Source organism: Pyxicephalus adspersus, chromosome 9 (assembly GCF_032062135.1).
Source record: "Pyxicephalus adspersus chromosome 9, UCB_Pads_2.0, whole genome shotgun sequence".
Classification (NCBI taxonomy): domain Eukaryota; kingdom Metazoa; phylum Chordata; class Amphibia; order Anura; family Pyxicephalidae; genus Pyxicephalus; species Pyxicephalus adspersus.
Window position 1 is genome coordinate 41,851,340 of NC_092866.1, and position 27,101 is coordinate 41,878,440.

General features: G+C 36.6%; 1 protein-coding gene across 1 annotated transcript in view; it reads right to left on the reverse strand.

Annotated features, from left to right (window-relative positions):
- The window catches only part of MUC6 (mucin 6, oligomeric mucus/gel-forming), a 52,009-nt gene that overhangs the window by 10,172 nt on the left and 14,736 nt on the right, over positions 1-27,101 (reverse strand). The window contains exons 11-31 of the mRNA XM_072421513.1: positions 26,673-26,793; positions 24,400-24,538; positions 23,855-23,959; positions 22,748-22,820; positions 22,024-22,161; positions 21,216-21,380; positions 20,664-20,758; positions 19,056-19,185; positions 17,651-17,900; positions 16,948-17,000; positions 16,757-16,863; positions 14,423-14,574; positions 13,998-14,139; positions 12,258-12,368; positions 10,969-11,154; positions 9,527-9,766; positions 8,575-8,731; positions 8,074-8,214; positions 6,996-7,058; positions 4,668-4,772; positions 8-1,999 (exon numbers count right to left, since the gene is read on the reverse strand). Coding sequence (XP_072277614.1) covers positions 8-1,999; positions 4,668-4,772; positions 6,996-7,058; positions 8,074-8,214; positions 8,575-8,731; positions 9,527-9,766; positions 10,969-11,154; positions 12,258-12,368; positions 13,998-14,139; positions 14,423-14,574; positions 16,757-16,863; positions 16,948-17,000; positions 17,651-17,900; positions 19,056-19,185; positions 20,664-20,758; positions 21,216-21,380; positions 22,024-22,161; positions 22,748-22,820; positions 23,855-23,959; positions 24,400-24,538; positions 26,673-26,793 — 4,665 coding nt within the window. The remainder of the gene's footprint in view (positions 1-7; positions 2,000-4,667; positions 4,773-6,995; positions 7,059-8,073; positions 8,215-8,574; positions 8,732-9,526; positions 9,767-10,968; positions 11,155-12,257; positions 12,369-13,997; positions 14,140-14,422; positions 14,575-16,756; positions 16,864-16,947; positions 17,001-17,650; positions 17,901-19,055; positions 19,186-20,663; positions 20,759-21,215; positions 21,381-22,023; positions 22,162-22,747; positions 22,821-23,854; positions 23,960-24,399; positions 24,539-26,672; positions 26,794-27,101) is intronic.

Genomic DNA, 27,101 nt, shown 5'->3' on the forward strand with positions numbered 1-27,101 from the left:
TGTGTAGTTACAGTTGTACTTGGTGTTATGGTTGGTGTATGTGTTGTTGTCTTAGTAGTGGAAGTAGTTGTGTGAGTGGTTGAAGGAGTAATAGGCGTTGATGTTGAGTGTGTAGTACTAGTATGAGTGGTTGAAGTAGTGGAAGGTGTTGATTTTGTGGTTGGTGTATGTGTTGTTGTTGATGTAGTTGTTTCTGTGATAGTGGGTGTATGTGTGGTCACAGATGTACTTGGGGTTATGGTTGGTGTATGTGTTGCATTAGTAGTGGAAGTAGTTGTGTGAGTGCTTGAAATAGTAGTAGGTGTTGATGTTGAGTGTGTAGTACTAGTATGAGTGGTTGAAGTAGTGGAAGGTGTTGCTTTTGTGGTTGGTGTATGTGTTGTTGTTGATGTAGTTGTTTCTGTGATAGTTGGTGTATGTGTAGTTACAGTTGTACTTGGTGTTACGGTTGGTGTATGTGTTGATGTTGATGTAGTTGTTTCTGTGATAGTGGGTGTATGTGTGGTCACAGTTGTACTTGGTGTTATGGTTGGTTTATGTGTTGTTGTCTTAGTAGTGGAAGTGGTTGAAGGAGTAGTAGGTGTTGATGTTGAGTGTGTAGTACTAGTGTGAGTGATTGATGTAGTAGAAGGTGTTGATGATGTAGTTGGTGTATGTGTTGTTGATGTAGCAGTTTCTGTGATAGTGGGTGTATGTGTGGTCAGTGTTGTACTTGGTGTTATGGTTGGTGTATGTGTTGTCTTTGTAGTGGAAGTAGTTGTGTAAGTGGTTGAAGGAGTAGTAGGTTTTGATGTTGAGTGTGTAGTACTGGTGTGAGTGGTTGAAGTACTGGATGGAGTCGATTTTGGGGTGGGTGTATGTGTTGTTGATGTAGCAGTTTTTGTGATAGTGGGCGTATGTGTGGTCACAGGTGTACTTGGTGTTTTGATTGGTGTATGAGTTGGTGTCTTAGTAGAGGAAGTTGTTGTGTGAGTGGTTGAAGGAGTAGGTGTTGATGTTGAGTGTGTAGTACTAGTGTCAGTGGTTAAAGTAGTGGAAGTTGTTGATGTTGTGGTTGGTGTATGTGTTGTTGTTTCTGTGATAGTGGGTGTATGTGTGGTCAAAGTTGTATTTGGTGTTATGCGTGGTGTATGTGTTGTCTTAGTAGTGGATGTAGATGTGTGAGTGGTTGAACGAGGAGTAGGTTTTGATGTTGAGTGTGTGGTACTAGTGTGAATGCTTGATATAGTGGATGGTGTTGATGTTGTGGTGGGTTTATGAGTTGTTGTTGGGGTTGTGGTTGATGTAGTAGTTTTTGTGATAGTGGGTATTTGTGTTGGCACAGTCGTACTTTGTGTTATTGTTGGTGTATGTGTTGTTGTCTTAGTAGTTGACGTAGTTGAGTGAGTGGTTGAAGGAGTAGTAGGTGTTGATGTTGAGTGTGTAGTACTGGTGTGAGTGGTTAATGTAGTGGAGCGTGTTGATGTTGGGGTGGGTGTATGTGTTGTTGATGTAGCAGTTTCTGTGATAGTGGGTGTATGTGTGGTCTCAGTTGTACTTGGTTTTATGGTTGGTGTATGTGTTGTTGTTGTTGTTTCTGTGATAGTGGGTGTATGTGTGGTCTCAGTTGTACTTGGTGTTATGGTTGGTGTATGTGTTGTTGTCTTAGTAGTCGATCTAGTTGTGTGAGTGGTTGATGGAGTAATCGGTGTTGATGGTGAATATGTGGTTGAAGGAGTAATAGGTGTTGACTTTGAGTGTGTAGTAATAGTGTGAGTTGTTGAAGTAGTGGAAGGTGTAGAAGTTTTGATCGGTGTATGTGTTGTTGTCTTTGTAGTGGATGAAGGTATGTGAGTGGAAATTGTTGAATGTGTTGATATAGTAGTTTCAGTTTTGGTAGGTATGTGTGTGCTCACTGTTGTGATCGTTGATGAAATTGGAATGGTTGTGGAATCTCTTGTAGTCTTCTTTGACGTGGGTGTTGATACTTTTTCTGTAGTGGCCGTTGATTGTTTTGTGGCTAGAATAAAATAACAGATTTGTTATAGGGCTTTTTATTTGTGTTTGTTGGAACTCTCTCCTTAGATCTCTTTAAATTTTATATAATTCTCTCTGCTACATTTAAAATCTGTTACTGATGCTATTTTTTATGCTTGCTGATAAGAAATGTATATGTGTATTATTATTGATATTGCAGAATTTGCATATTTAAAGTGAAATAAACCAAACTGTTTTGATAAATAAAGTCAGAGATAATATAAACAACCTATGTTTTATTTAAGCTGGGTTCTTCAAAGCTAAAGTGAAGTTGCAACTCTAGTGCACCCAACAGATCTGATGTGGTAGAATTTTGAAAAAAAGTTCTGTCTACTTTCAAGGAAAAACATGTTGAAAAGCAGCCAAGTCAGTGAGCTTCTGCTCTGCATTTCTGAATTAAGCAAGGCCTTGTGCCTTCCCTTAAAATTGGGGGTTCTAATGTTGAAGGACTAGACTGCTTTCCCACATCCAGTCTCCCAATAGAATGCAGGGTTTTTTTGAGGCTTATCTTGAAATCTGGAAATTTACTTTGCAAAATATTTAATTAATATGATTCTGCTTTCAGGTGAATGAGTGAATGAGGACACATTGCCAGAAAGAAGCTAATCCCTCATAACCAATCCACAGTATGCATTGCCAAAATCTATATAACTGAACTATTTTTTGGCTTGCTTTCTAAGGAGCATATTGTTATTTTGTTGAGACTATCAGCAGTGGAGACTTTGAGATGAGTAATACTACAAGAAACAACCAGGATTCCGAGGAAACCAAACTTTTTTTATGGGACTTTTTTGGTCAAATACAAACAAATCAGTTGACAATAGAATATAAAATCATATTGCATTTTATCTGAAACATTGCATTTAAAAACTGTGATATGCAATAAAATCAAGAGCGTATTCTAAATATTACATTTATATGATTCTTCTTCTGAAAAAATCTCTTACTGAGGCATTTCCAAAAACGTTGATGCATAAACAACTCCCAGAGTAACTGTAAGTTCTTATTTTGTGATATTTTGTTGAGATGTTTCTGTTAAAAATGCTAAGTGAAATAATAATATTATATTTTGTTAATTGAATGTTATTGGATTGTTATCTTCAGATCTCCTTTTTCCTGAGGAAGCATCCTTTGTTGCCGCGCAACGCGTCAAAGTTTTTGGAAATGCCTCAGTAAGAGATTTTTCCAGAAGGAGAATCATATGAATGTAATATTTAGAATAAGCTCTTTCATTTTTTGTATATCACAGTTTTTAAATGCAATGTTTCAAATAAATTGCAATATGATTATATATGTTATTGTCAAATTAATTGTTTGTACTTGACCTCAAAAGTCCCCTAAAAACAAGTTTGGTTTCCTCGGAAACCTGGTTGTTTCTTGTAGTTATGCTGTATTGCGATGTGGTCTGGTGTAATCAAGTCCTGAATGATTAAAAAACTACAATATTTGAGATGAGTAATATTTAAATGATTATGAATGGTGTTCAGCCAATACTCATCTGCAAAATAGTCACAAAAATAGGCCTACAATAAGGACTTGATATTTAAAAAACCAACTGCTTAGGGTGACAAGTAACTGTGGTTGATCAATCTTGTCACCTTAGAACATTAATTTAGTTTGGAATACACAGCACTTAATCAATATTTATCTGCATTATGAGGTACAATATGTGTTCTGCAGTGAACACAAGTAAACTGTTCTGGGCTGACAATGATACTTGAAATACCAATACTTAATGCATTACAACACTAGATTTGTGCTAGGCTCAACTAATATTTGTTTTTCATTTATTGAATAGATATCACAACATACTTTCAATGAAGTATTTACCTGACCATTGTTTCGGTGTTAGGTTTTACAACACTTTAAGCACTATTCAGCACAGAATACATGGGATTTCAAGAGTAAAGGTAAAGGGTTAACAATATCTTTTTTTTTTATCAAAAATGATGGAATTCTCATAATGCAGAACACTCAGACTCTTACAAAAAATCAATATTCTCTGTATATCTCCATCAACCACCATTGTTAAAGTCTAATTTAATTTTCAGTTTCAGTCAGCTTTTGGGTAAATCAAAATGTGTTCAAAACATTTCGTTTTCTTTAGAAAATCAGAGCTCAAATCTCTGTGGGGGATCTAAGGGTATGGTGAGCTGTTGCATTCTGCAGCCGGCCCAAGCATGGTTGGAAACCATATCAGACCCGTGGTAAGATGCAGTGTTCAGCCACAGGCTCAATTGCAGTTGGGTACTATTTTATACAAGTGGCATTTTTTTATGGGAATTTGTCTTCTCTGCATATGATTTTTTAAATTATAGTATTGCTGGCCATACATGTTAACAATAACATTATTCAATACATTTGATCATTTTGATAAAACCTTGTTTGCAGAAATGCTGATTAAAATAATAAGGTAGTTTGATTAATGAATGATTGCTTTAATCAAGAGAGTACAACCAGTTAATTGCTGGTGTGTACAACAATCATTTATTGTGCTATTTGGTCAGGAAAGATGAAAACAATGTGCCTCTGTTTATTCTCCCACTAAATGGATATAAATGTAAATGCTGTATTCCTCATCTTTTCAGAAGCATGTTTCTGAAAATAGGTGACTATATTTTAGAAAAGGGGTAAACAGATAGGGTACAAACCTGTGCTGGAACTTGGTGTTGGAGTTGTAGAATGAACTGAAGTTGTTGATGGTATAGAAGATATAGGTGTAGTAGTTGGCACTGGTGTTGTGGTTGGTGGCTCACCTAAATATGAAAAAGGTAAAACAAATTTGACATTTTAAAACAAGAACATATACTTCATATAAATATATACTTTTTTATCTTAATCACTTATTTCAACTAAGTAATGTATTGGATAAGCACCATAAACCAGTGATCCCCAACGTTTTGTATGTCACAGATCACAAAATTTACAGACTCCAGACTGGGCATGTGAGGGGAGCCACCTGTCACTTCCCCCAGAGTGACAACCCCTAGAGTGTCAATTTCCCCCAGAGTGACGTCATGATGCCAGAACCCACCCACTGCCCTGAGCCTGCGATGTCTGTCTCCGGGAGACATGGTTCTCGGCTCTGGCCAGTGCGCCCCCCCCAAACCCCGTCCTTTACCTGACCCTGCTGGAGGGTGCACCAGCCAGACCTGCGAACCGCTGCCCTAAACAATTACAGTAATAATCTATCAAAGTACATATGGATAATTCTCTTGACCTCCACTGCTGCTTTCAGTCAGAATTACCACCCTACTGTTTTTGAGGACATACATGCATTAAAGCGAAAGGTAGTTGCCTTCTAAATCTACAGTCATCAGTTAAAAAAATAGTTTCATTCAGGTCCTATCCCTGGTGTAGCTTTTGTTTGGTTGTTGTCAGGCCAAGTGGAACCATGTTCACAAGAAAAGTCTTCCTGTGAATATTTCCTGACACCAGAGGATTCTTCATCTTGTCCCCTTATGTCATGATCAGCAGTCCTTGTCACTGTCCACCACCCCACTGCCTGTAGAGTACACTGCTGCTTACATTTCCAGGAAAAGGGTGTAATCAATGTTGACCAATGGCTATACTGAAGGGGTGGCACACAGTGACAGCTCCATGCTAGAAACATTGACATATCAGGAAAAGTGAGAGGCTGTTTGGGGGATTTAATGACAACTGAAAAAAAAAATATTTATTGCTAACAGTGTGCTTCACTGCACTGTTTATTGTTACGTTAACATTATACACTGCTGCATGTGACATTTACTGCTGCTTGGGTACTCTACATTGTTAGAAGTGTTGCTGCTTAGTGGCCTATTATTGCTTGAAAAGGGGTGCATACTACTGGGTGGTGAGTGTAAACTGTTCGAGTGTGTGCAGCGGGGTGCTGGTGTATACTGCTGAGGGGGGGCTGGGCAACGTTAAGTTGGGTGGATGCGGCCTATATTGCTGGGTGGGATTGTATACTGTTGGAGTAGTATATACTGCTGGAAAAAGGAATGTACACCAGTAGGTTGGATGTGTAAACTGCTTGGTAGGGTATATTTGCTGGATACAGGATGTATACTGTTAGGTAGGGGCTGTACATTGTCAGGCTGAGAATGTACACTGCTAGTTGGGGCATGTATTGCAGAATAAGGTATGTACAGGTATACTGCTAGGCAGGCACTGTACATGCCTCCAAGGGACTGCCTAAAGCAATATATTCTTTATTATTGTTCCTATGTAAAATCTATTGAAACTGTATAGAAGGCAAAAGCAAGAGTACGTTGCTGCACTGGACCTCCACAATGCTTCTGCAGTTTTGTATGTTAAACTATAATATTCTTTTCAGTTCAGTCATGTGGAGTTCCTAGGACAATCTCTTCTTGTTGCTTGTGTTTATAATTATATTTATGTCTATATGCTATATATGCTTTATATATTCAAATGTATGCTGAAAAAAATCTGGAGCCTGCTTTCTCCTGACATCAACAGGTTCTAAACCATTGATGTGCAACAAGAATCTAGCAATTTTTAGGCTTGTATCAAGTCAGGTTAAAAATTTGAGGGCAGTATAGCAGCCTGGTAACTAGAATTTTTAGAACACAGCGACTACTAGCAATACTATTTAGCCTTTAAAGTATGCTGACCCCCCCCGACACTTCTAAAACAAACTATATTGCAGTTTCCAAGTACTGCAAAAGTTTCAAACTTTTTTTACCTGGACATTCTGCTTTTATCACACTTCCAATGACAAATTGCTTGCTCACTGTACCAAATGTCTAAAGGAGAACTGCCAACCTATGCTGCTTTTCAAACTTGGATTTCAGACAAAAATACTATAAGGACTTTATGAAAAAAACTAATGCAGTCACTACATCTACAGACTGGTGTGACGCAACATATTTTAATGTTATTGGGTTTGGATATCCATCATGGTAATATATCCAAACTTCTAGGGTTCTTTTCGCAGAGATAGATATTTTCAAGAACAGTAAAAATAAACTACTTACCACAGGGCACGCATGTCTTTTTATCTGGATCAAAGTACTTGTCAGGACCACACTGATAGCAACCTGAAGCAAGACAAAAAAAATAACTTTGCATTTTTCCTACTGTATAAATAAAGCAATGTACACCCAACAAATAAATTAGACAATGAAACACAACACAGCAGCATGGGTGGCAGCTTGTAGGGGAAATTGTGTGATGAGGTGTGGACCAATTTACTAACAGGGTAAATCAAATTCTTTTTTTTAGTAATGTTGCATTTTGGTCAAGTGGTAATTCAAAGTCCCCCTGACAGTGACGTGATTCTTCCTTTTTTTGGTGTTGGCTGCTCTTACTGGGGACTCAGTACGTTGGAAAGGTAGAAATGGTCAATTGGAGCATTTCACTAAGGGAACTCAGAATCCAGCTCTTGTAGGAGTATTTGAATTACTTTGCTCTGTACTGTTGCATAGAAGTGACCTCATTTCTCTATAGACCATGCCATACATACATATGTGAGGCAGAAATTTGTAATAGGAAAAGATACACTATCTTAAGACCTCATTCAGACTGGTGTACCATGATAATGCATGGAAAACCTGTGTTTTAACCTATAGTAATGCACAAACTGTGAGCTAAGCAGTCATTCATTTTGAATGATACCCTTACATACCTTGCAAGTAAACCTCAATGTATTTATATTTAAGTGTATCACAACACACAGATGGAAACCATGCAAAATTCTGTAACTATGGTGCATTGACAGACCATTCAAAATAAATAGGTTGTTTTAGGGTAACGCACGTTAACCTACATGTAGTAATAGGTTGCAACCAAATAGAATAGGCTGAATAGGTTCATAGTTATTGCTAGGAAAAATTAAATTACAGTCATTACAAGCTGTGTAGCTCATTTGCTATTTAGCTACAACAGCACTTCATGAACAAATTTATTGAGAAAACAAACAGAAATGTGTAGCTGTTCCTAATTTCTGCTACACAGTAGGAAGACATTGCCATAAGAATAAAGACGGCAGGAGAAGGATTCCCTAGAAAATGGCACAGGAAAGGTAATGAACCCTATACCAAAAGAATACTGTACCTTCACTGTTTTGATGGGGATAGCCATGAGGAACAAATGGACACTGGCAAGGCTGGTAATGCCATGTGCAAGTCACATTAGGATTAATTTCATAACCGTTCCCTTGGTTAGAATGTGTGTTTTCAAAGTCGCAGTAAACAGCTAAAAAAAGAGAATAAAGTGGTTAAATGCTGTAAATCACCAGAGCTTAAAGAAGTACTATAAAGCCACAAAATAATAATTATTATATCTGCACTAGTTTTCCTATTGCCCCCTGGCCAGTAAAGTGCATCTAATTCAACTTTCTTTGATGAGAGGGCAACAATGTTGCACTGCTTGTGAATTCAGAGCATAGTAGCCATTGGCACTCCCCTGTGTTATTTAATATTTATAGATTTGACAGCAGGACATACAGAACATTATTCTGATGCACAAAAAGCATCATGAAAAAATGTGGCAGACATAACGATACGTTGTATAGACAGGTAGTACATTTGGATATAAGGCATGCATATGACTTACGACAAAAGTCTGGTCTTCTCCAGTCAATACAAACTCCAGCTGAAAGGCAAGCTGCAGCGTAGGCAGCAATAGCTTCACACAGGCACTCACAGTCACCTCCTGTGTCACATGCGCAGGCATCATTTAAACAAGAATCATAGTATTTTTCGTAATTCACCTGCAAACCAAAATTAGCAGTTCAGAGTTAGTAATTAATTGGAAGAGCAGTTTTCCAAACCCCAAATAAGCACACCTGGCCAATTATTGCCCTACAAAGCAACTTTCAGTGAATTTGGGTCAGACCCACAACTGATGTAGAAGGTGCTGGAACACATAGGGATGAATAGTAACACTCTAAATTTTAAGAAGGATAGGAACAGACTCAAACTTAAGGCATTGGGGATCTTGCTCAGCCTACCATGCCTTACTCACAACTAAAATATCACTTAGAAGGACCGACACCTTAAGCTAGCTAAACATTTTACATACATCTGATAACAATTTCAGCTTACCAAACTTTGCAGTATGAGGACCTATCCAAACAAGCCCATCAACATGTACATTTTTTAAAAAAAATTATGGCTTGACAATGTCTTCTCCCAAAAATGTGGCAATGTCATGACTTTTTTTAATGCAAACATTTTTGTGTTAGAGATTTGGCAAGTTCCAGCATCACCAACAGGTATATTCTAGGACCACTAAATCATTTACAAAAGAGTAGACTGGTTCACTACAGAAATTTTTGTAAGAAGAAGTTAAATAATCAGCAAACATTTGCATATAAATCTTAAGGTTTATTAAAAATGAAAAACCCAAAAAATTGCTATGGACTTTAGGAGCAATTCTCTATATAGTCTCTGGGATCTCTAAAGACCAATCTGTGTAGTGATCAGTATTTACATTTTTAAAAAAAAAGGGTGGAAAGGGAACATGTGCTCATATGTGAGAAGACACATACAGTAATATTTCTTACCAATTTGTGGCACTGGGTGAAAGGATCTTTTTGAAGAATCTGGCAGCTCTTTTCAGCCCAGGGCTTTCGTTTTGGATTTACTGCACATGCATCCACAGCAAATTCTACATCCATGCAGGTCGGTCTGTCCTTCCATGAATTAATGAACTCAAGCTGAGTTGCAGCAACATATTTGCTCCTAGTTTCAAAGTCATCCTTCATATTCCCATTGTAGTTACCACATAGGCCACACACTGATTCCTGAAGGAGGAACATTGTGTTCATTTAATTAGTTAATCACTGTAAAACCTGCAGTTTGGTTCTGCCTATTGTGATGGCACAACACCAAAAAAGGGCTAGCATAGGATAAAAAAAAACATTTAAGTAAAACAGACCCTATTATTAGATTTAAATGAATAAATAATATAAATGAATAATGAATTTAAACAATTATATTTGGCCATTAGATTCCCACAAGTTGTGATACTGTATTATGTAAATAGCGATGTGGTTCTAATATCTGTCCTGCAGCTCTTTGATTTACTAATGACAAGTGCGACTAGCAGCACAGTGATGGACCAACAAAAGGGCAAATAATCCAGGGTGAATTGGTAAAGCTGGCAACCATAGGCACATAGGTATTGCTAAATGGGCATAAAACCAACCATACAAGATTCAGTTGCATAAATCTACAAATTCTACTATTTACAAGTGTCTTCCCAAATTATTTTTGGTAATATAATGCATTGTTAAATAAACATGAGCTGCAAACACTCATGCTTTGCATTAATGTCCCAATCCCCCCATATAAAATTACGTTAATTTTGATTCCTAACTGCTCTGTTCAATACTGGATGCAATAAAAATACTCACTGGTCATGGAGAAGCATGTTACTTCCCTAATGTGATCATGCTGTACCAAACAGAAGACAATTCACCCATGTTAAAAAAAGAAAGAAAAGAAAGGCTTTTTTAAGGCCTTTAAAAAAGCCTATTACTCCCGTGTACATATGCACAGCCATTTAGTTGCATGCATGAAAATTGTATTATATTGTAAATAAATAGAACTTAAAAAAATCAAAGACTATTTTTAACAAAATACATACGCTGTGTTATGAGATCAATCTAAGGTAGTGATATAGATTTAGTATGCTTATTCTATAGCACAGTAATAGTCAGTGCAAGTAGCAGAACATTTTCTTAGCCTCTCTACAAAAAGCAGCTCTTACCCAATTCATACTCTAATGCGTTTGTGTTATATGTATAACATATGGCTGGAAAATGAAATGTCATTCCAGAGGCAGATCAGAGTATTGTAAAGCTATAGCAGATGTGGTCCAGAGGGGCAGTGTAAAAACCAATATATAAAAGCATGGGACTAAAATGCTCTGTATTGTAAATTGAGGGTAAAATTCAGAATAGAGGGTTGTACACATGCATCTACTGTGCAGAAATATGCATACCTTTCCAAGTTTAAGAATCTTTATGAATAAATTCATGTTCTTGTTCCAGAGTAGTGAGATGTAGAATTTATTAGGGATGGTGATATCAAACATCATGAAAAGAATGTTGCTGTGCACTTTAATCTCCACATTTGGTGTATCTTGTGAAATGAAGTATTTTTCATCAGACAGCTTCAGTTCTGTGGTCTGTATACATAAAAAATGATTAAAACATTTAAAGAAGTCAACAAATTTTTTTTGGTTGCATACCTTTAATAAAATCATAGTATGTACAAATGAGTCAGATTAGAAATTTGCATTTGTTCTAGGTTTCCTAACCTAGAACCTTAAAACTAACCTTTTATCTAAAATAAAAGTGGTGATCTCTGCCAAAAACAAATGCCACAACATACCTAACATAACCTTTATTAGCTAGAAAATCCTCCTCTCTGTGCATGTCTGAAACAAATTATATTGTGTAACCAAAGACCTAAAGTCCAGGCTTGATAATAAAATGTAATATAGACAGGGCCATTGGTGTTCCCTGAATAATCAGCATTAGGAAGGATCCACCATAAGTCCTCTGACCTACGAACAGTACAGTAGTTTGTGGACTGCTAAGCTTACATTTCCTATTTAATGTACAGCGCTGTGTAATATGTTGGCGCTATATAAATCCTGTTTAATAATAATAATAATAATAATAATAATATTAATTTCCTATCTCAGATCCTGGTATGTGGCTTGCCACTAAAAAATCAAAGCATCTTGTTTTGATTCCCTTAAATATTAGCTGTACTACAGTTTAAGAAAACAATTCATAGTTATGTACCAACCTTCATGGGTTTGGGTGGACCATGAGGTCGTCATTGCAGGCTTGTTTTTAAGGCACAAGCGCCACACCTGTCATAGTAATCTTGGTTTTACTGCAGAGAGAATTACTGACCTTGAAAAAGTATGTACACATTAAGTGCAGCTTGATCAACTGTCAAGTGTCAACTTTGTAGTCTCCTTAACAGTGATAGAATACAAATAAACATATACAGTGCGAATGTACTGTATCTTCAAGAATAGGTAAATGCAGCCCTATGTTTCCATCCCTACACGTTATTTTCGATCTCTAAAGCACTACTGCAAAACACTGGTATTTAATTTTTATGTCTTTCCCCAACTATTAAAAAGATTAAAAAAATTAATATTTGCTATTTTGCTTTTAAAAGAAAGTTGAAGTTTCTCAATAAAAATGTTAAAAGTGGGTTGATTTTGTTTCATGGGTGAAATAGATGAAATGGTGGTTTTCCAGTTCTTACCCCTATTGTGAAAGTGATGGCACGTGAACAAGTGGCTCCAGTAGTACCGCAGATCACATTCTCTGTTACTATCTTAAACGAAGCTTCAGATGTGTTCATTCCACATCCATCCTAAACACAACAAAAAATGACATGTATTGGTGTATTATTGTGGTGCCTAAGTTTTTTTTTAATTTTAAATTTTTTTAACAGTGCATTTACAATAATATACAAATAGGCAGTTGATCAAAACATTATCATCGTACAAGTCATGTTCATATACCAGAACTCACTCAACATCTATAGGAGGGTCTTTTCCCAGCTCTCTTCCCAGATACCATGTGGTGTGACAGAAACAGTTGTACAGTTTAACTTTCGTGGGAGTATTGAGTGTGGAAATAAAGCTTTCCCATGTTTCAAAGACAAATTGTATTTTTGATTCTTTATGTATGGAAGTTTCTGCCCAATCTATTTTAAATAACTCTTGCAACTTAACCAGAAAGAGCCGTAGTGTTGGGGTGGTGGTTTCCAACCAACTGCGGAGAGTAGCAAAGCCAAGCGTTTTGCCCCTCTAGAAAAACGAAAACTTGAACTCTCTACTATTCCAAAAACTGACCACACTGGAGTATATGGTATGAAGGTTAGCAGTTTATTACGGATATAATTCACCCCAGAAATGTTTAATACATGGACATTCCCATAAATTGTGAAAGAGGGATGCCGCAAGGGCACTATACTAAAAACAGTTATTCCCATAAGAGTTCCATAAAATAGGCTCTGTGCTCTCCTCCCCTGTACTTGCTGACTGGGCTGTGAGGGGTCTTGTCTCGGTGAGAATGTTATTTAATCCCAACAATAATAAAGCTTACTCTTTTCCAGAATTGAGAAGGAGACTCCCCTTTATGGCAAACAGTATTTTCTTTAAGTTTTTAGAAATTATCAACCTACTGCACTCAGGAACACCCATGCACCTCCACCTATTGTTTCCCCAACTCCTTTTTGCTAGTAGTCGTACATTTCAACAAACTTGTTCTGCAATGTTGAAGACGTTTTACAGCTTGTCCAAGCTGCTTCTTCAGTTCCCTTCCCCATAGATATCCTCCATGTAGTCACTGGTTTTAATGTTCCCTAGGGGAAATGCTATCACTATGTTTGGTATATCCAGTTACAGGTAATGAATCTCAAAACTACCTTACACACCAGAAACCATTTAATGTTAAACATTATTAAATAATCTGTTGTGTAACAATAAAACTAAGTAAGTGGCCTTTATTCGAGGAAACCAAAGCCCACACTGGATAAATCAAATGAAATGCTTATTCCTCTGATCCAAACTGATACTACTTGCTTGCAATATTCTTATACAGGGTACCTGTTTGGACTTCCTTATTAAGAGCTTGTTGAAATATATCTAATACGATAGGAATTAAGTTTAAATTGTATAGTGTTTCGTAAAATAACAGCCACTCCATAAAGGGAATCTAAAATGTAGTCCCAATAAACTAATCTGGTCTAAGGTTACTGAAAACCCAATGGTTTAGAAGGTTTCAGGAACCTTGTCAGGAATTAAGAACTCAAACCAAGCCTGTCAGTAGTTACTTGTGTCATCTTGATTTATTTTGAGCATAAATTTGCTTTATTAAATAGTCTCACAATATACTATGATCTTTTTAGATGTCAAAACCATCCCCTGACTTTATGTCAAAGACATTAATAAGGATTTTATCAGTAGGAAGCATACACTGTAAATTATTAGCTTACTGTCACAAGAGTATACTCGCAGTCCCCATCAAACAAATACTGTTGTCCATCAAATGTTTTGATGTGGCTCTCTCCATACATCATACAAGTTGAGGCACAGCGTGGATTCTCTTCGCAGTGCCAACGACCTCCATTGCAAGTGCTGCAGGAGAAATAAAAATAGATTTTTTTAGGGCAGATACAAAGATGACACATAGTCAAATTTTCAAAATTAAAAAATAAATCAATTCTAAATGAAACCCCACATCATCATTGGCAAAAAGATATGTTTTGCACATTTCATTGCATGCAATTTTATTTTTACTTTGGTGTACAAAACATACAGAAAAGATATTATACCATTCTTATAAAAAGAAAAAGAACTGCAATGATTAGAATGATTAGGAATTTCTGAAAAGAACCGGAATTATTAATATTCTTCTTACCAGCTCTGGCACTCTCCATGCATCGATTCCCCGCTTTTGTATATGATACCTCCATATTCACAGGAACATTCACTTTCAAGCACACAGCTACCATCGTGATCCTCATAAGTACCAGTGGGGCAAACACATCCAGATTCACACTTAGTTGGTATCTGGAAATGCAGGCAAAATGTCAGAATTGTTTAGTGGATTGGTTAACTATTTGATCTTGGATCTACTTACAAAGACCGACACACAAAGGTAAAGCTTTTATTTTAGATCCAGTAATGACATCACTGTGTCTCCATACTTCCCCATGCATTGCAGGAAGATCATGTTGGTGGTATGAGCTATAACGGTGCTCTACACAACTTCCTAAATATATAGGACCACTTCAGTACGTCTCTGAAAAATCCTCTCATCTACCCTGATGCAAGCAGTAAGCGGGCTCTTGGTGGGTCGATAACAGGCAGGAGGAGTGGGAAATCCTAGGTAGACTTGTAAAATTGGGTGTCCACTTGCCTTCACTAAACAAAGCCAAGAAGCCTACGACGCATATAGAATTAAGAGTGCAGAGAATTTCTGGAGATGAATTGTAGTCCACATTAACGGACTGCTTCTTAGACTTTTTTGGAGAAAATCTCCCCTGAGGGCTCAAACCATCACAATTCTCCACGACCTAAGAAGAAAGACTATCATGGGAGAACCTGAGTAATCCAGCAAACCTAGAATGGATTTCTTTAAAAAAATGCAATTAGTTGGCAAATGTTTTCAATCCTGAGCCAGATACATTCCATGTTTGCTGGATTACCCAGGTTTTCACACAATACTCTATTTTCTCTTTCAGTCCTTAATGTCTTCAATAAAGACCCAAAGTCTACACATAAATCAGATAAACTTTACTGCTGGGTTAATTCTAGTAGTACAGCTGTAGAGGCGCTAGATCCATTTAACAACATTCTTGCATTTTTAATTATGTCCACACGATGTCTCCCTTTCTCTCTCTCTCTGTTTAATTTATTGCTTGTCTTACTATGTCATTTTTCTTTAATTTCTAGTTTAAGTACTTTTCAAAGTTCATACATATGAAACTGATTTTTAATGGACAAATGGTGGGAATTTAGGATATGAAATACATATGTGAAAGGTCAGACAATGTAGGGCTAGGTATGGACACACATTAGAGCTACAATATGTGAAATTATTATTATGGAGCAGCATAAAGGAATAGGTTCTACGTGGGGGACTGAGCAGTCACTCTGCTGTACATTTCTGCAACTAATGATAATATTGATGGTGATGGGGTATGTTATTGTTCTGATTGGAATTTGCATATTGGGGAGAGAGCAGAATGGTAGAATGGTGAAAAGCACAACAGTCAGAATTGGTCATTTTGTGATAGTATTCTAAAGGCACCCAAAGACAAAAGGAAACTTTTACCAAAGGACTGGGTAATGTTCCAATATCTATAGGTGTTTCCCCATGCCTCATGATATAACCTACTTAAATGGATGGATTGGTGAGGATTTTAATTAGCTATGTGTTTTAATTATTCAGTATTGTTTCCTAAACTATCATTTGATAGTTGTCCACAATGTATGTTAGGTATGTTAAGTTATGAGTAATTTCAAAATTTTACACCACAAAAAAAGTAAATATACATCTGCAATGTTAACATGCCCTAAATTGTATAAAGTAAACAATGTTGAAAAACACAGTCAAAGGGGTGTCATACTCAAATAAACAGAAATAAAAAATAAAAAAACTTCGACCATGTGGGGGGCCAAACTTGAAATTTATTGGAAAAATTGAGGAAGTTTACTACTCTTCATCCATAACTAACAAAAACAACCCCTTTACACACACTTTAGGGTTGAAAAGACTAATCTATCTATGCAGGCTGTATGTTGTTCATCCTCTCACATCACAAGTTTGTCTGACACTAAATATTACATATTGGGTGTACAGGAATGATGTCTATGTATTGCATGTATTGAAAATGATGATGTAAGGTGGTTATGCGGGTGGACGGGCCAGATGTAGTTCATTTTCGGAATTCTTTGGGGGGCCATAAAAAAAAAAGGACCTTGGGGGTCCAGAGTTTGACACCCCTACTTTAGATATATCAGCAATGCTGCACTAATACTCTATCCACACTCATTGTTGGATTACTTTTTATGACCAATTTCAAACCAAATGATAGAATGACATTTCAGCAATAGAGCAGCAGACACAATCATTTCTAACACCTATTGTTTGTTACCACCGATCAGTCCTTGTAAATCTATTATAATTCTATAGGATGTAAATGTAATAGTTTTAAACTATTAAGAAAAATATACAAAAAGAGCTTACACAACGGATTCCAGTAGCCAGAAGCTGACATGTAGGGGCACAAGCTGCTCCATATTTATCAGATAAGGATCCACAAGTTTTCATGACTTTTGGGGCCTCACAGGTTTCTTAAGAAGATAAAAATAATTAGATACATGAAATTCATTAAACTAATCTGACAACAATAATATTGAATGACAAGTAATCAATACCAGCAAAATCAAGTGATCTTCCAATGCAGTTAATTCTTCCTCTGATGCAGTAACTGAAAAAGAAATAGTTTACCAATGTCAGTACAAATAAAACAAGGCAAATTTTAAATATTGATGTTACAGATTTTTTAGGCTAACCCTACTCAGATTTCTGGATCCTTCTGTAAGGTCTTTACTATTGTGTGTAACCCTGTTGGGGAGATCTTCATTCCCCTGATCCAATCATAATAGCACATGCTCTGCTGATAAATTGTTTCTGTATCTTCTCTGTATGTTTCTCAATCCACTGGGGCTTTGGTGACACCCTAACATTGAATATATGAAGAATATGGGGAATACACTCCAAACGAGGACAAAAATACCCCAGCTGTCATAGGAATATTGTGGGAGATCTGCCATACAATCATGACAACCCAGTGAGTGATTAAGATCACAATACCCCAAAAGGTTAAAAAGTTTTATCTCTTAGTGACCCTCTCACGTTCTAAACATTGCTAAATCTAACAGTACTGCTGACAAAACATAATTTATGGTGCTCAAGCAACTTGAATTTCTTCCAATCACTTTATGTGTCTCTGTGGAGTCCATTTCAGGCTCAAGTTATGTCTTTTGGACAATCTACAAGTCCTGTTGAGCCTTCCTGTCATTTAACAGTCCAATACTCAAAGCTGCTGCCCATTTACTTGCAATGGTGGTGTCTTACCAAGTAAGGCCATTGATGACCGTTTGCTGGTTTGGCTTGATAACAGTATTTTCATTCACATAACATGGACATTGTGCTTTTGGGACACATCTTTGCTTATCATCTAAATAAAATCCCAAAGGACAGTTGCAACCTTCAACTGGTATATCATTTGGGTAACACTCCAGTTGTACATTAGATAGAGACAGGCAGGTCCGTCCACAGGAGGTGGTGTCATCACTGTACGTTTGATTACCGCTGCAAGTAATAGCTGCAGAGAGAAAAAAGGAATGGCCACATGTAGTGTTTTACTCATTTGTATATAAATATTAAAAAATATTTTCTCAACAGACCTAAAAACGCAGTACACTCTGCTGGAAAGTATAACATAAAGCTTCATGTGTTTCATTTGTCTACTGGGCAAATCGTAACTACTTTACTTAGAAAAGAATTCAAGCGCAAATGACAAACACAGTTAGGTAATCAGAATAGTGATTACTCCGTCCCTGCCCTCTATCTTTGCTTTGTACATTTCTACAGAAAAAGTACAAAAAAGTGCTGCACTTTGTTTTCAGACACCCCAACATTCTTTGCTAAACCAGTGGGCACTCACCGTAAGTAAAAAGTAAATTGTAATAAGAAAAAAATAAAAAAGTTCTAGTTTAAAAATGTTTATAGAAACAAAAATGTAATGTTGGCTCTAAACCATTGTAGTTTTTATCTTTAAATTCAAAATGCATGCAAAGACTATGACACTAACAAATATATCATACTCCATGGATTTCTGTGTATGCATATTCCAACAATTCGTATTCCTGTCACGCTAGATGGCAGAGTTGCATTGTGTATAACATGTTTTCCTGGTTTGTTGAGAAATGTCAATAGATAACCTGGTTTTTGAGTTTATTATAAGTCATACTTTTTTAGACATTGTGCCAAACTTAAAGCATAAAATATAAACCATGAAACTCATGTGATTCAGAATCAATGTGTACTGAGGCTCGTAATGTTCTGAAAATCTGTGGCTGAGACAAAGGGCTATTCTTCTGTTAGACTAGAACAGAAAAAAGATGTATGACATTTCTTACTATATGGGAATAAACTATTAGCATAAACATTATAAACATTTTTCATCTCATTCTTGAATGAATATTCTACAGAACCGCATTCTATGACAGTGGTGTCACTGACTGTAAACACTTGATAAGAAAAGTGAATGCATTAGAATTTTATTTTTACCATTTTTCAGCTACACTATAGTGTTGTACTGGTATCTGGCCTGATGCTAGTTTGAGACTGAAAATGTAGGGTAAAAGTAAAAAAATATAGCCCTGTATAGAATATGTTTTGAAATTTTGTTATTTTAGTGCATTTAGATTATATGTTCTATTTATTGGGATTAATTTCATCTGATTTATTTACTTACTGCAGTTGGTGGCAGTTCTCCAGTTTTTCACCTGAACTCCCTTTGCTGCACAGGCCCGAGCATAAGAGCCCAATGCAGAACATATGAAGTTTATTGTCTCCTGATAATTACATGCTTCATAGACACATCTCTGAAATACAGAACACAAATGTTATTACCTAATTTGCAAAGGCAGTGCTATTATTGCATGTTTTAAGAGAATGTGGCTTGTGTTAGGGCTGAAGAAGCTTTTTATACTTGCTGGAGAAGGTAAACATCAATATAAAATTGTTTATTTAATTTAATGTGTGGCCATTTATCCTGCTACAATATAATGACTGAGGTCCTGTTTTCTAACTAGAAAAAAAACTTTCCTCCAACCAAGAGAAATGTTGCTGGGTACCTTCTTTTGGAGAATCACAGGAGTAACTATGTGTGCTAGAGTAAACCAGTGTGGGGATTAGCATCAAAACACACTCACTGCAGAACGGTACGTCAGACGGTTGTGTTAATTTCTGGGCGCTCTTCCCACTTTTATTCACAAAAACTCCAACACAAACTGGTCTATCAGACCTAATTGTTGGAGACATACTCCCAGCTTACAGGCCGCAAAGCCCTTGCAGCTGGCCCACCTGGCCTGCCTTAGGCTATAGCTTCTTCCCTTTCCCCGAAGGCAAGTGCCTTTTTAATATCAGGGGCCGGGTGCTTCTGAGCCATTCTAATTTTCTGGCCTGGAAAAAGGAGGAGTGTCTGGCCAACCCATTCCTTCCAGGACACTCCTGGCCTGGATCCCAAATAAAAGGTTGCAATTCTGCAGCAATACCATAAATATTTTAATATGCAGCTAAGATCAAAAACACGGTTACGTAATCCCAAACTTGCAGCAGTAAAGATTAAAACTAACACTGAAAAATATTATTTTATTGAGAGAGTAGGTAATGCTTCACAACATACATACTACAAAACACGAATGGGTTACATTTCTGGTGCCATCCTAATGCGCTTCAATTACATTATGTTCCATATGTTACTTTTTTTGCAGTGCAGAGTGAAAGTTCCTTTAACAAAAATTTAAGCCTGTGTTCTTTATTTTAATTTGATCTACAAAAAATCTGTACGATGGAAAATTCATTCTGATTGGGGATGGAAGTTTGTCCACACGAAAGGTGTGCAGAAGCTATGCATATACATGGCATAAGTACAATATACTTCTCCTGGGTCCCTGGGTCCTATTTGAGAAGGCCGATTTCAGGGAAATCTTGGAAGATAGAGGTTTCCTGAGATGAGCAGTGAGACCCATGGGTGAAAACTGGCTCTTGTATGAAGAGGAGTGAATATAGCTGAGCTTCTGGCACCCTTGCTCAGAGTACTTAGAGTTGTGTACAATGTAGCCATGAGGAATTGGGTAACCTGAAGCTTCTGGTGGTGTGAGAAATAATGTATATTTAGAAAATATAGTAAAATTGTAATATCTACCCCCATCACATTATCTATGACCCTGTGTGTGGATAGAAGCCAAGATAAGGAAGCAAGAGTTTCAGGGACATGACTGGACTAGTTCTATGTTGTTCCTCTGCATATGGTAGTTTTCACATTTTCAGGACTAGTAAGACTCCTTTGTTCTCTCACCTTGTAGTAGGGCTCTGGATCCACCAGTGAATGGCATGCATCAAATGGAGTTCCCTTGTTCATCAAAACTGTACAGTGGCTCTGTGCAAACATTTCTAATAATAGAAAGGAAATAAACTGACATGCAATATTTTTAACAAATCGTGCCTCTGTTTCTATTCCAAAGCTATCTGGTTGACACATAATGCTAAACCAAAGCTATTTTCTTCCTGCTGATATCAATGGGGCAGATCTGATAAAGTTGACAAGTTATAAATAGCAACCTTTATAAGGTTGCTACCAAGTTTATAGTGTACACCTAATTCAAGACAAGGGTTTCTCTTTCCCTTTAATTTGTTATAGGTAAAATTTAGAAATCCATCCTAAACTTCATGGTTTTGGTTATTTCCATTTTACAAGAGTATTGATTTCATCTGTGATTCTCAGAGGTCTTTAAATCTAGTCTTCTTCATTATTTTGTTCATATATTCTAAAGCTTTTCATGTCTTATCCTTGTAAGTCTGTCATTATGAGGTCAATTGTACTGCTGCAATAAATTGTATTTGCACTTACCATTGGATATACTCATAGAGCATGGGTTGATGTCCATGTTTTGCGCAGCTTTGCAGTTGGCAGCTGCTCTCCAAGAGTCTGCAAATACTGGCACTGTCCCTTCTATGATCCCAGAACTGGACATGAAGTCATCCTTGGTTTCGCTGTTAAAGTTTCCGCACAAACCTGAAAATAATATGATAAGGCAGTGGAGTTATTATTGTGTCTTACTACACAAAAGTATATGTAAATTAATATGATTTGTTCTTGGTACCAAAAGTTTGTTGCTGGTATTTTCTAGCACTGAATTATTTTAAGGCAAAAAAGTGCCTTACCTTGTTTTCTTCAGTTCATCACTTAATGCATTTTTCTAGTTGTTAAATTTTTATTGTTGCCACTATGTACCCCCTTTTTTAATATTTTTATTGGCAAAGTCAGAAATACAGTAAACCTTACAAAACAAAACCAATAAAGTGCATACAATTACATCAATGTATCAATGAAACAAATTCAAACAATATCAAAAGATATCAGAATACAAGAGCACATACCCATGTAATCAGTGCACTATAAACAACATTTCACTCTGTCACTATGTACCCCTTTCCCCAACATTTAACAACAACCTCTATAACAAATACTCATCCTAACCCTAAAACTGAAACTAAACCCTGTAAGTTGAGGTAGAATGCTGCCTTATTTTACATAAAGCTCCCCACAATGCCATTGCTGCCACCATTACTCAGTGAGAGCTTTTTAGATTATGATTCTATGATAGAACTATGATTCTGCATGGTGGAGCAGTTAGCGGATTCCCTGTTTCTTTTACCTTTGGTGTTTCCAAAGAAGTTTCTGTTTATTTTAATATATGCATTGAAAGCAGGAATTCTCTGCACCACGATCTCCAGGCCAAATGTTGTGTACAGAATGATGGTTGTGGAAGACTGTCTAATCACGAATACATCATCTGCAAGAATAGAAAGTATATTTTTCAGCAATTATAAAAGTCATTGTCAAGATTTATTTTTACATTTTGATTGTTAAATATACTAAAGCCACCAACCTATGTCTACCATCATGTTTGGAATATTGAATATCCCAGCACATAATTCAGTACCATCATATCTAAATAAAAATGATCTACATTGACAAAGGACATCTCTTATTGAATAGTGATAAAGTCCAAACCAAGTGCTTTATGGTAGAAAGAGGTAGGGTATCATCATTCTTCAGGCTTTGGCTGCTGACTTCTACATTCAGCACAGTAATAAATAGAATTTTATTTGAGCTACCACTGCTGTCATTGCCCTAACTGACTTTACATTTCTGTGGACTGTGGAGGACATTCTAATAGACTGGGGAGGACAAAAGCACACTATAATATATACAATTTAAATCATTTTACATAGGCAAATATATGGAGAATTCCATTGGGATTGTGCCAGTGTTAGCTAGGCTGATGTTCTGAGAACATTCTTTTGGAGCTGTGATGTATTTGACCAAATATCTTCCCAAAACAGGGATTGGATAAATAATAGCAGAGTAGCACTCACCTGAAATAAAAGGTAACTGGTGATTCTGACCATCAACCATGATTTCATCCTTCTTGGAAATTGTTATTGCACCCTGTAGTGAAGAAATGTCATGTGATTTATGATTTAATCCTTACCATTTTATTCCCATTATATTTAATCGACATTTAATATAATAACCATCAAGTATCTATTCTCTATATCAAATTTCTCAGCTGTCTTTATATAAATACTCTTGTATGAAGGCATTTAAAAAACTGTTGCCCAAAACCAGGGGTTTGGGCAACCCTAATCTAAAGGTTCCTGCATGACAGTCTAAGAAGGTACCAATCAATTTGCTAGGTGGTGCACAAGGTTCATGTAGTAAACAAAAAATAATTCTTTACTTTAGTAAGCTAAACCTTTCATGGTTCATTGTTTTTTGCACACACTCACTTTTAGACATTGCAGCCTGCAATGGAAAGGTTTGAGCATCAGTGACTGTGCTGTGACCAGGTGCTACAGGCCATGCTCCTACAACATATTCCATCTCACTTTAGTGCAGACAAGCAAAGACTACATAAGAGTGGCAACATTGCTTTAAATTCAGTAGCAGTGCAGCATTGTTGCCACCCCATCACAGTTAGCTACATTAGGTTGACTTAACTGCAGACCTATTAGAAACATCAATTTCAACACCAAACACATATTGTATAATTTAAATTGCTTGCTTTTACCTGTTTAAGTATTAAACAGAAAAGTTCAAATTGTAAAGGTTGACAATCAAAAATTCAGCAACCGCCGGACCTGAGGAGTGCCGGATTTTCGAAAATTCCAGATTTTCTTTTTTTATACTCACCTCCACACACAGGCCATCTTTCCTTTTGCAGCACTTGCGGACATCTGGAACAGTTCCAGGGAGCAGGCAGCAGGGATGTCTCAGCATGTATTTAGTTTAGCAATCAAGACCTAACAGCTGTTTCTGCAGAACAGCGCCAGCAAAACATTAGTGCCCAAACGGTGTACTACAGCCCCTGTATTGAAAATGCAATCCGAAATTCATGCCAGAAAACTGAAAGAACCGGATTATCGATGGCCGGATTTTCGATTGTCAACCTGTATTGCTTATTTTAACGGGACTAAACTCACATTTTCGGTTGTGTAGATCACACTTGTGAAACAGGTTTCTGATGAGCTTACACCACACTTTTCAAACGTTCCCATGACGGTACCACCTTCAGGAAAACTTGGGCTCTATGTCATGAAAATAAATGTCCATGTATATTATTCAAGATACATTTTAAAAATGTATACTACATACATGTAAGTATTGCTTATATATTTATTATCCTATCAGTAAAAGAAAAATATTCATAGCAATCATGGCTAAAGACATGGTAAAGACTTTTCCTGTAAGATAAATACAATAAACATAGCAAGAATAACCTAACTATATATTTAGAAAAGCAATGTTAGAAGAAACTAGTTTAATATTTATACTTTTTTCTTTTTTGTATTGTGTTAAAGTTATATCTCTTTACGTGAGCTAACCAACAAGTTTTCAGCAGCTCTATAATAAAAATTTTTTTATGATATAAGCATTTCCATATTAGGGAAAACATTAAGAAAAAAGCCTGTTCTGTTGAGTCCTAGCACAAGATAAAAAGAAAATGTCAGAAAAAAACGGGAATTACCATAACTAGGACGTAAGTACAAATTCCATGAAACCTGTATGAGTTAGTGTCAAAAGTTGTGATCACTGAGCCGCCTTCTATAGCACATCTTCCAGGACAAGGGGTGTTTGTGCAGCTCCACTGCCCTGCATTGCATTGGCTGGAGAATACAAAAACAATGCATCAGGGTATAATTTTAATATTTTACAATATTAGTTTAACAAATAATCATCAAATGTTTTCATTCATAGTATGCTAAAATTTTATTGAACTTTCCATGTAAATTAGTTAACTAAAATCTAGGTGCATAAAAACAAAATGAATATTCCTAAAATATTCCTAAAAAAACAACCAGCTTGAGTAGAAAAGCATGTTTCTTTCCATCATGCTACAAAGTGTTCACTGCCGGGAAATGGTGATCTATTTGAAGAGGTTAGAAATGTCCTCTGCTGTGTCAGATCAGTGGTAAGCATGATCTTTGCTAAATGTAGAGATATGAGTCTGACTCAGTAGGGGGCATGTCAGACCTTTGCAGAGTGTTTACTGCTTCCTGGTAGATGTATCTCTGTAGATGTCTAGCAGTAAACAAGCCTTTCTGATGACACTGTAGCTGCTTCAGAAAGAAAAGAAACTATAAGACATGTTGTTGGATGCTCCTTTAATGTATTCATTTGAAATTGAAGGCTTAGTTGCTCCTATTTGTCCCCATACCCCATGAAACAATATTTTCCATTTTTTGCAAAGCAATATAAATTCATGTTTCCGTTCTGGTGTAAAATAATTGTTCTTACATTGCTCAAAAGAGTGGTAATTGACCTTAATGGGAAATGTACACAGGCAAGCATTTATTGGAGATCCCACGGTAGCTGTCTATAAGTCACACTATCCATGTAAAGGGGAGATTAGTATACTTTCCTCTGCTTATCGCAGTGTATGCTGATGTGACAACGATAAGGATGTTGTTGTGTAACGATTGTGAAATGTACAGATAAGCTGCCACAGTGACTGCTAGTAGACAAAGCAGCAAATTATGCAGCAATTAGAATTATTTGACTAGCTCTGTTTGCCATGCCTTGGTGTGGTCCTTTTGTTGTAGTTTGCTTATTTGAAGGGCAGGTGTTATTTCCCTATCTAGTATCTCGATTCGATAGAATAAAGCTGGTACTGAGCGTCATGTTTAAAGGACCCTTGCATTCATATACAGAGCTATATATTGTATAAATTAACATAGTTTTAAAAACTTTGGGGACACCTGTTCCAGTGACAGCTGTCTAAGAGAGGATTTCCCTCAATTTAGAGTGATTTACTGAAACTGCTAATTGTGTGTTAGGGATGGGAATAATTACAAATTGTATGGCAGATGAAGTTGTTCTTATATATGTATTTGCTTCAGATAGAAACTTTAATGCTTTGGGTAAAGTTATACAAATACAAGTAAAATTAAAAGTAAATTGCACCTATGGTACTGGATAAGACAGCTTTAAAGAGACTTTGGTCTTGATTTATCAAAGCTCTACAAGGCTGGAGAAGATACACTTTCATCAATGAAGCTGGGTGATCCAGCAAACGTGGAAAAGATCTGGTCCAGGATTGAAAGCATTTGCTAACATATAGCACGATTTTCAAGAAATTTTATCCAGATTTGCTGGATTACCCAGCTTCACTGATGAAAGTGTATTCTCTCTAGCCCTGGAGAGCTTTATTAAATCAGGCCCTTTGTCTCTACATTTTGCCCAATCTACTAAACATGTGACTGCAAGATTTACTGATAGTAGCACACTTTGCTGTAGCACTTGCACTGTAAATATCTAAAAAAAAAAAAAACAGTTCCTGGAACTTTCTTACAGTCATCTGTGTGTTTTTAAATTCCAGTTTGAGTTACTGAGCTCAGTACCTTTTAAACAGAGCATGCTAGAATAAATAGTTAAGCTTGGAGTACCAAAAAAGGCAAATGCTTAGGGAACAAATTCCTAAAAAATCTTCATATTTGCATATTAGAAACAAACTTGTAAATTGTGTTTTAAGTGCTGATTATAATGTACTACACAAGAAAAAAAGAAATGCCACAAGTTCACATAATTACATGTGCCTAACCAAAAATCTAAATATAAAAATGTGATCCCTATGCCAAGTTAAACAATGTTTGACGCAGATCACAAAGCATCAGTCACGTTAGAAGACCAACACCTGCTGCGATTGTGTAACTGTCTCAGAGTGAATGATGTCCACTCAGAATCAAACAATGTTACACAATGGATGGGAAAACTTTCCCTTTGTTTAGTTTGCTTGCTCACCAAATACTGCAGTCAGTACGAATGTGATCTCCGGGACTGTAGATTTGTCCATTGAAAAAACAAGGGCAGTCACTGACTGCAACACAGGTGTTGTCTCTAGACAGGTCATCAAGGACAGTTCCTGTAAAAGGAGGATAATGTTCATCAGATGCAATGTTTCTAAACTGAAGGAAACAATCTTTGGTAATAATAAAAAACAAATTTTTTAGTTGATAAACTGTAAAAAGGGTTTGATGGGTTGCTACCAGCAGCACAGATACTTGTCTTTCTTCAGTTCACTATTAAGTGGTGCAACAAGGACTACTAATACTGAAACCATGTTTGCTCGTGTTTATATCTATACACAGGGCTTAATTTAATAAAACTGTTAAGGCTGAAAGAGATCATGGGGGAACCTGTGTGATCCAGCAAACCTGAAATGGATTTCTT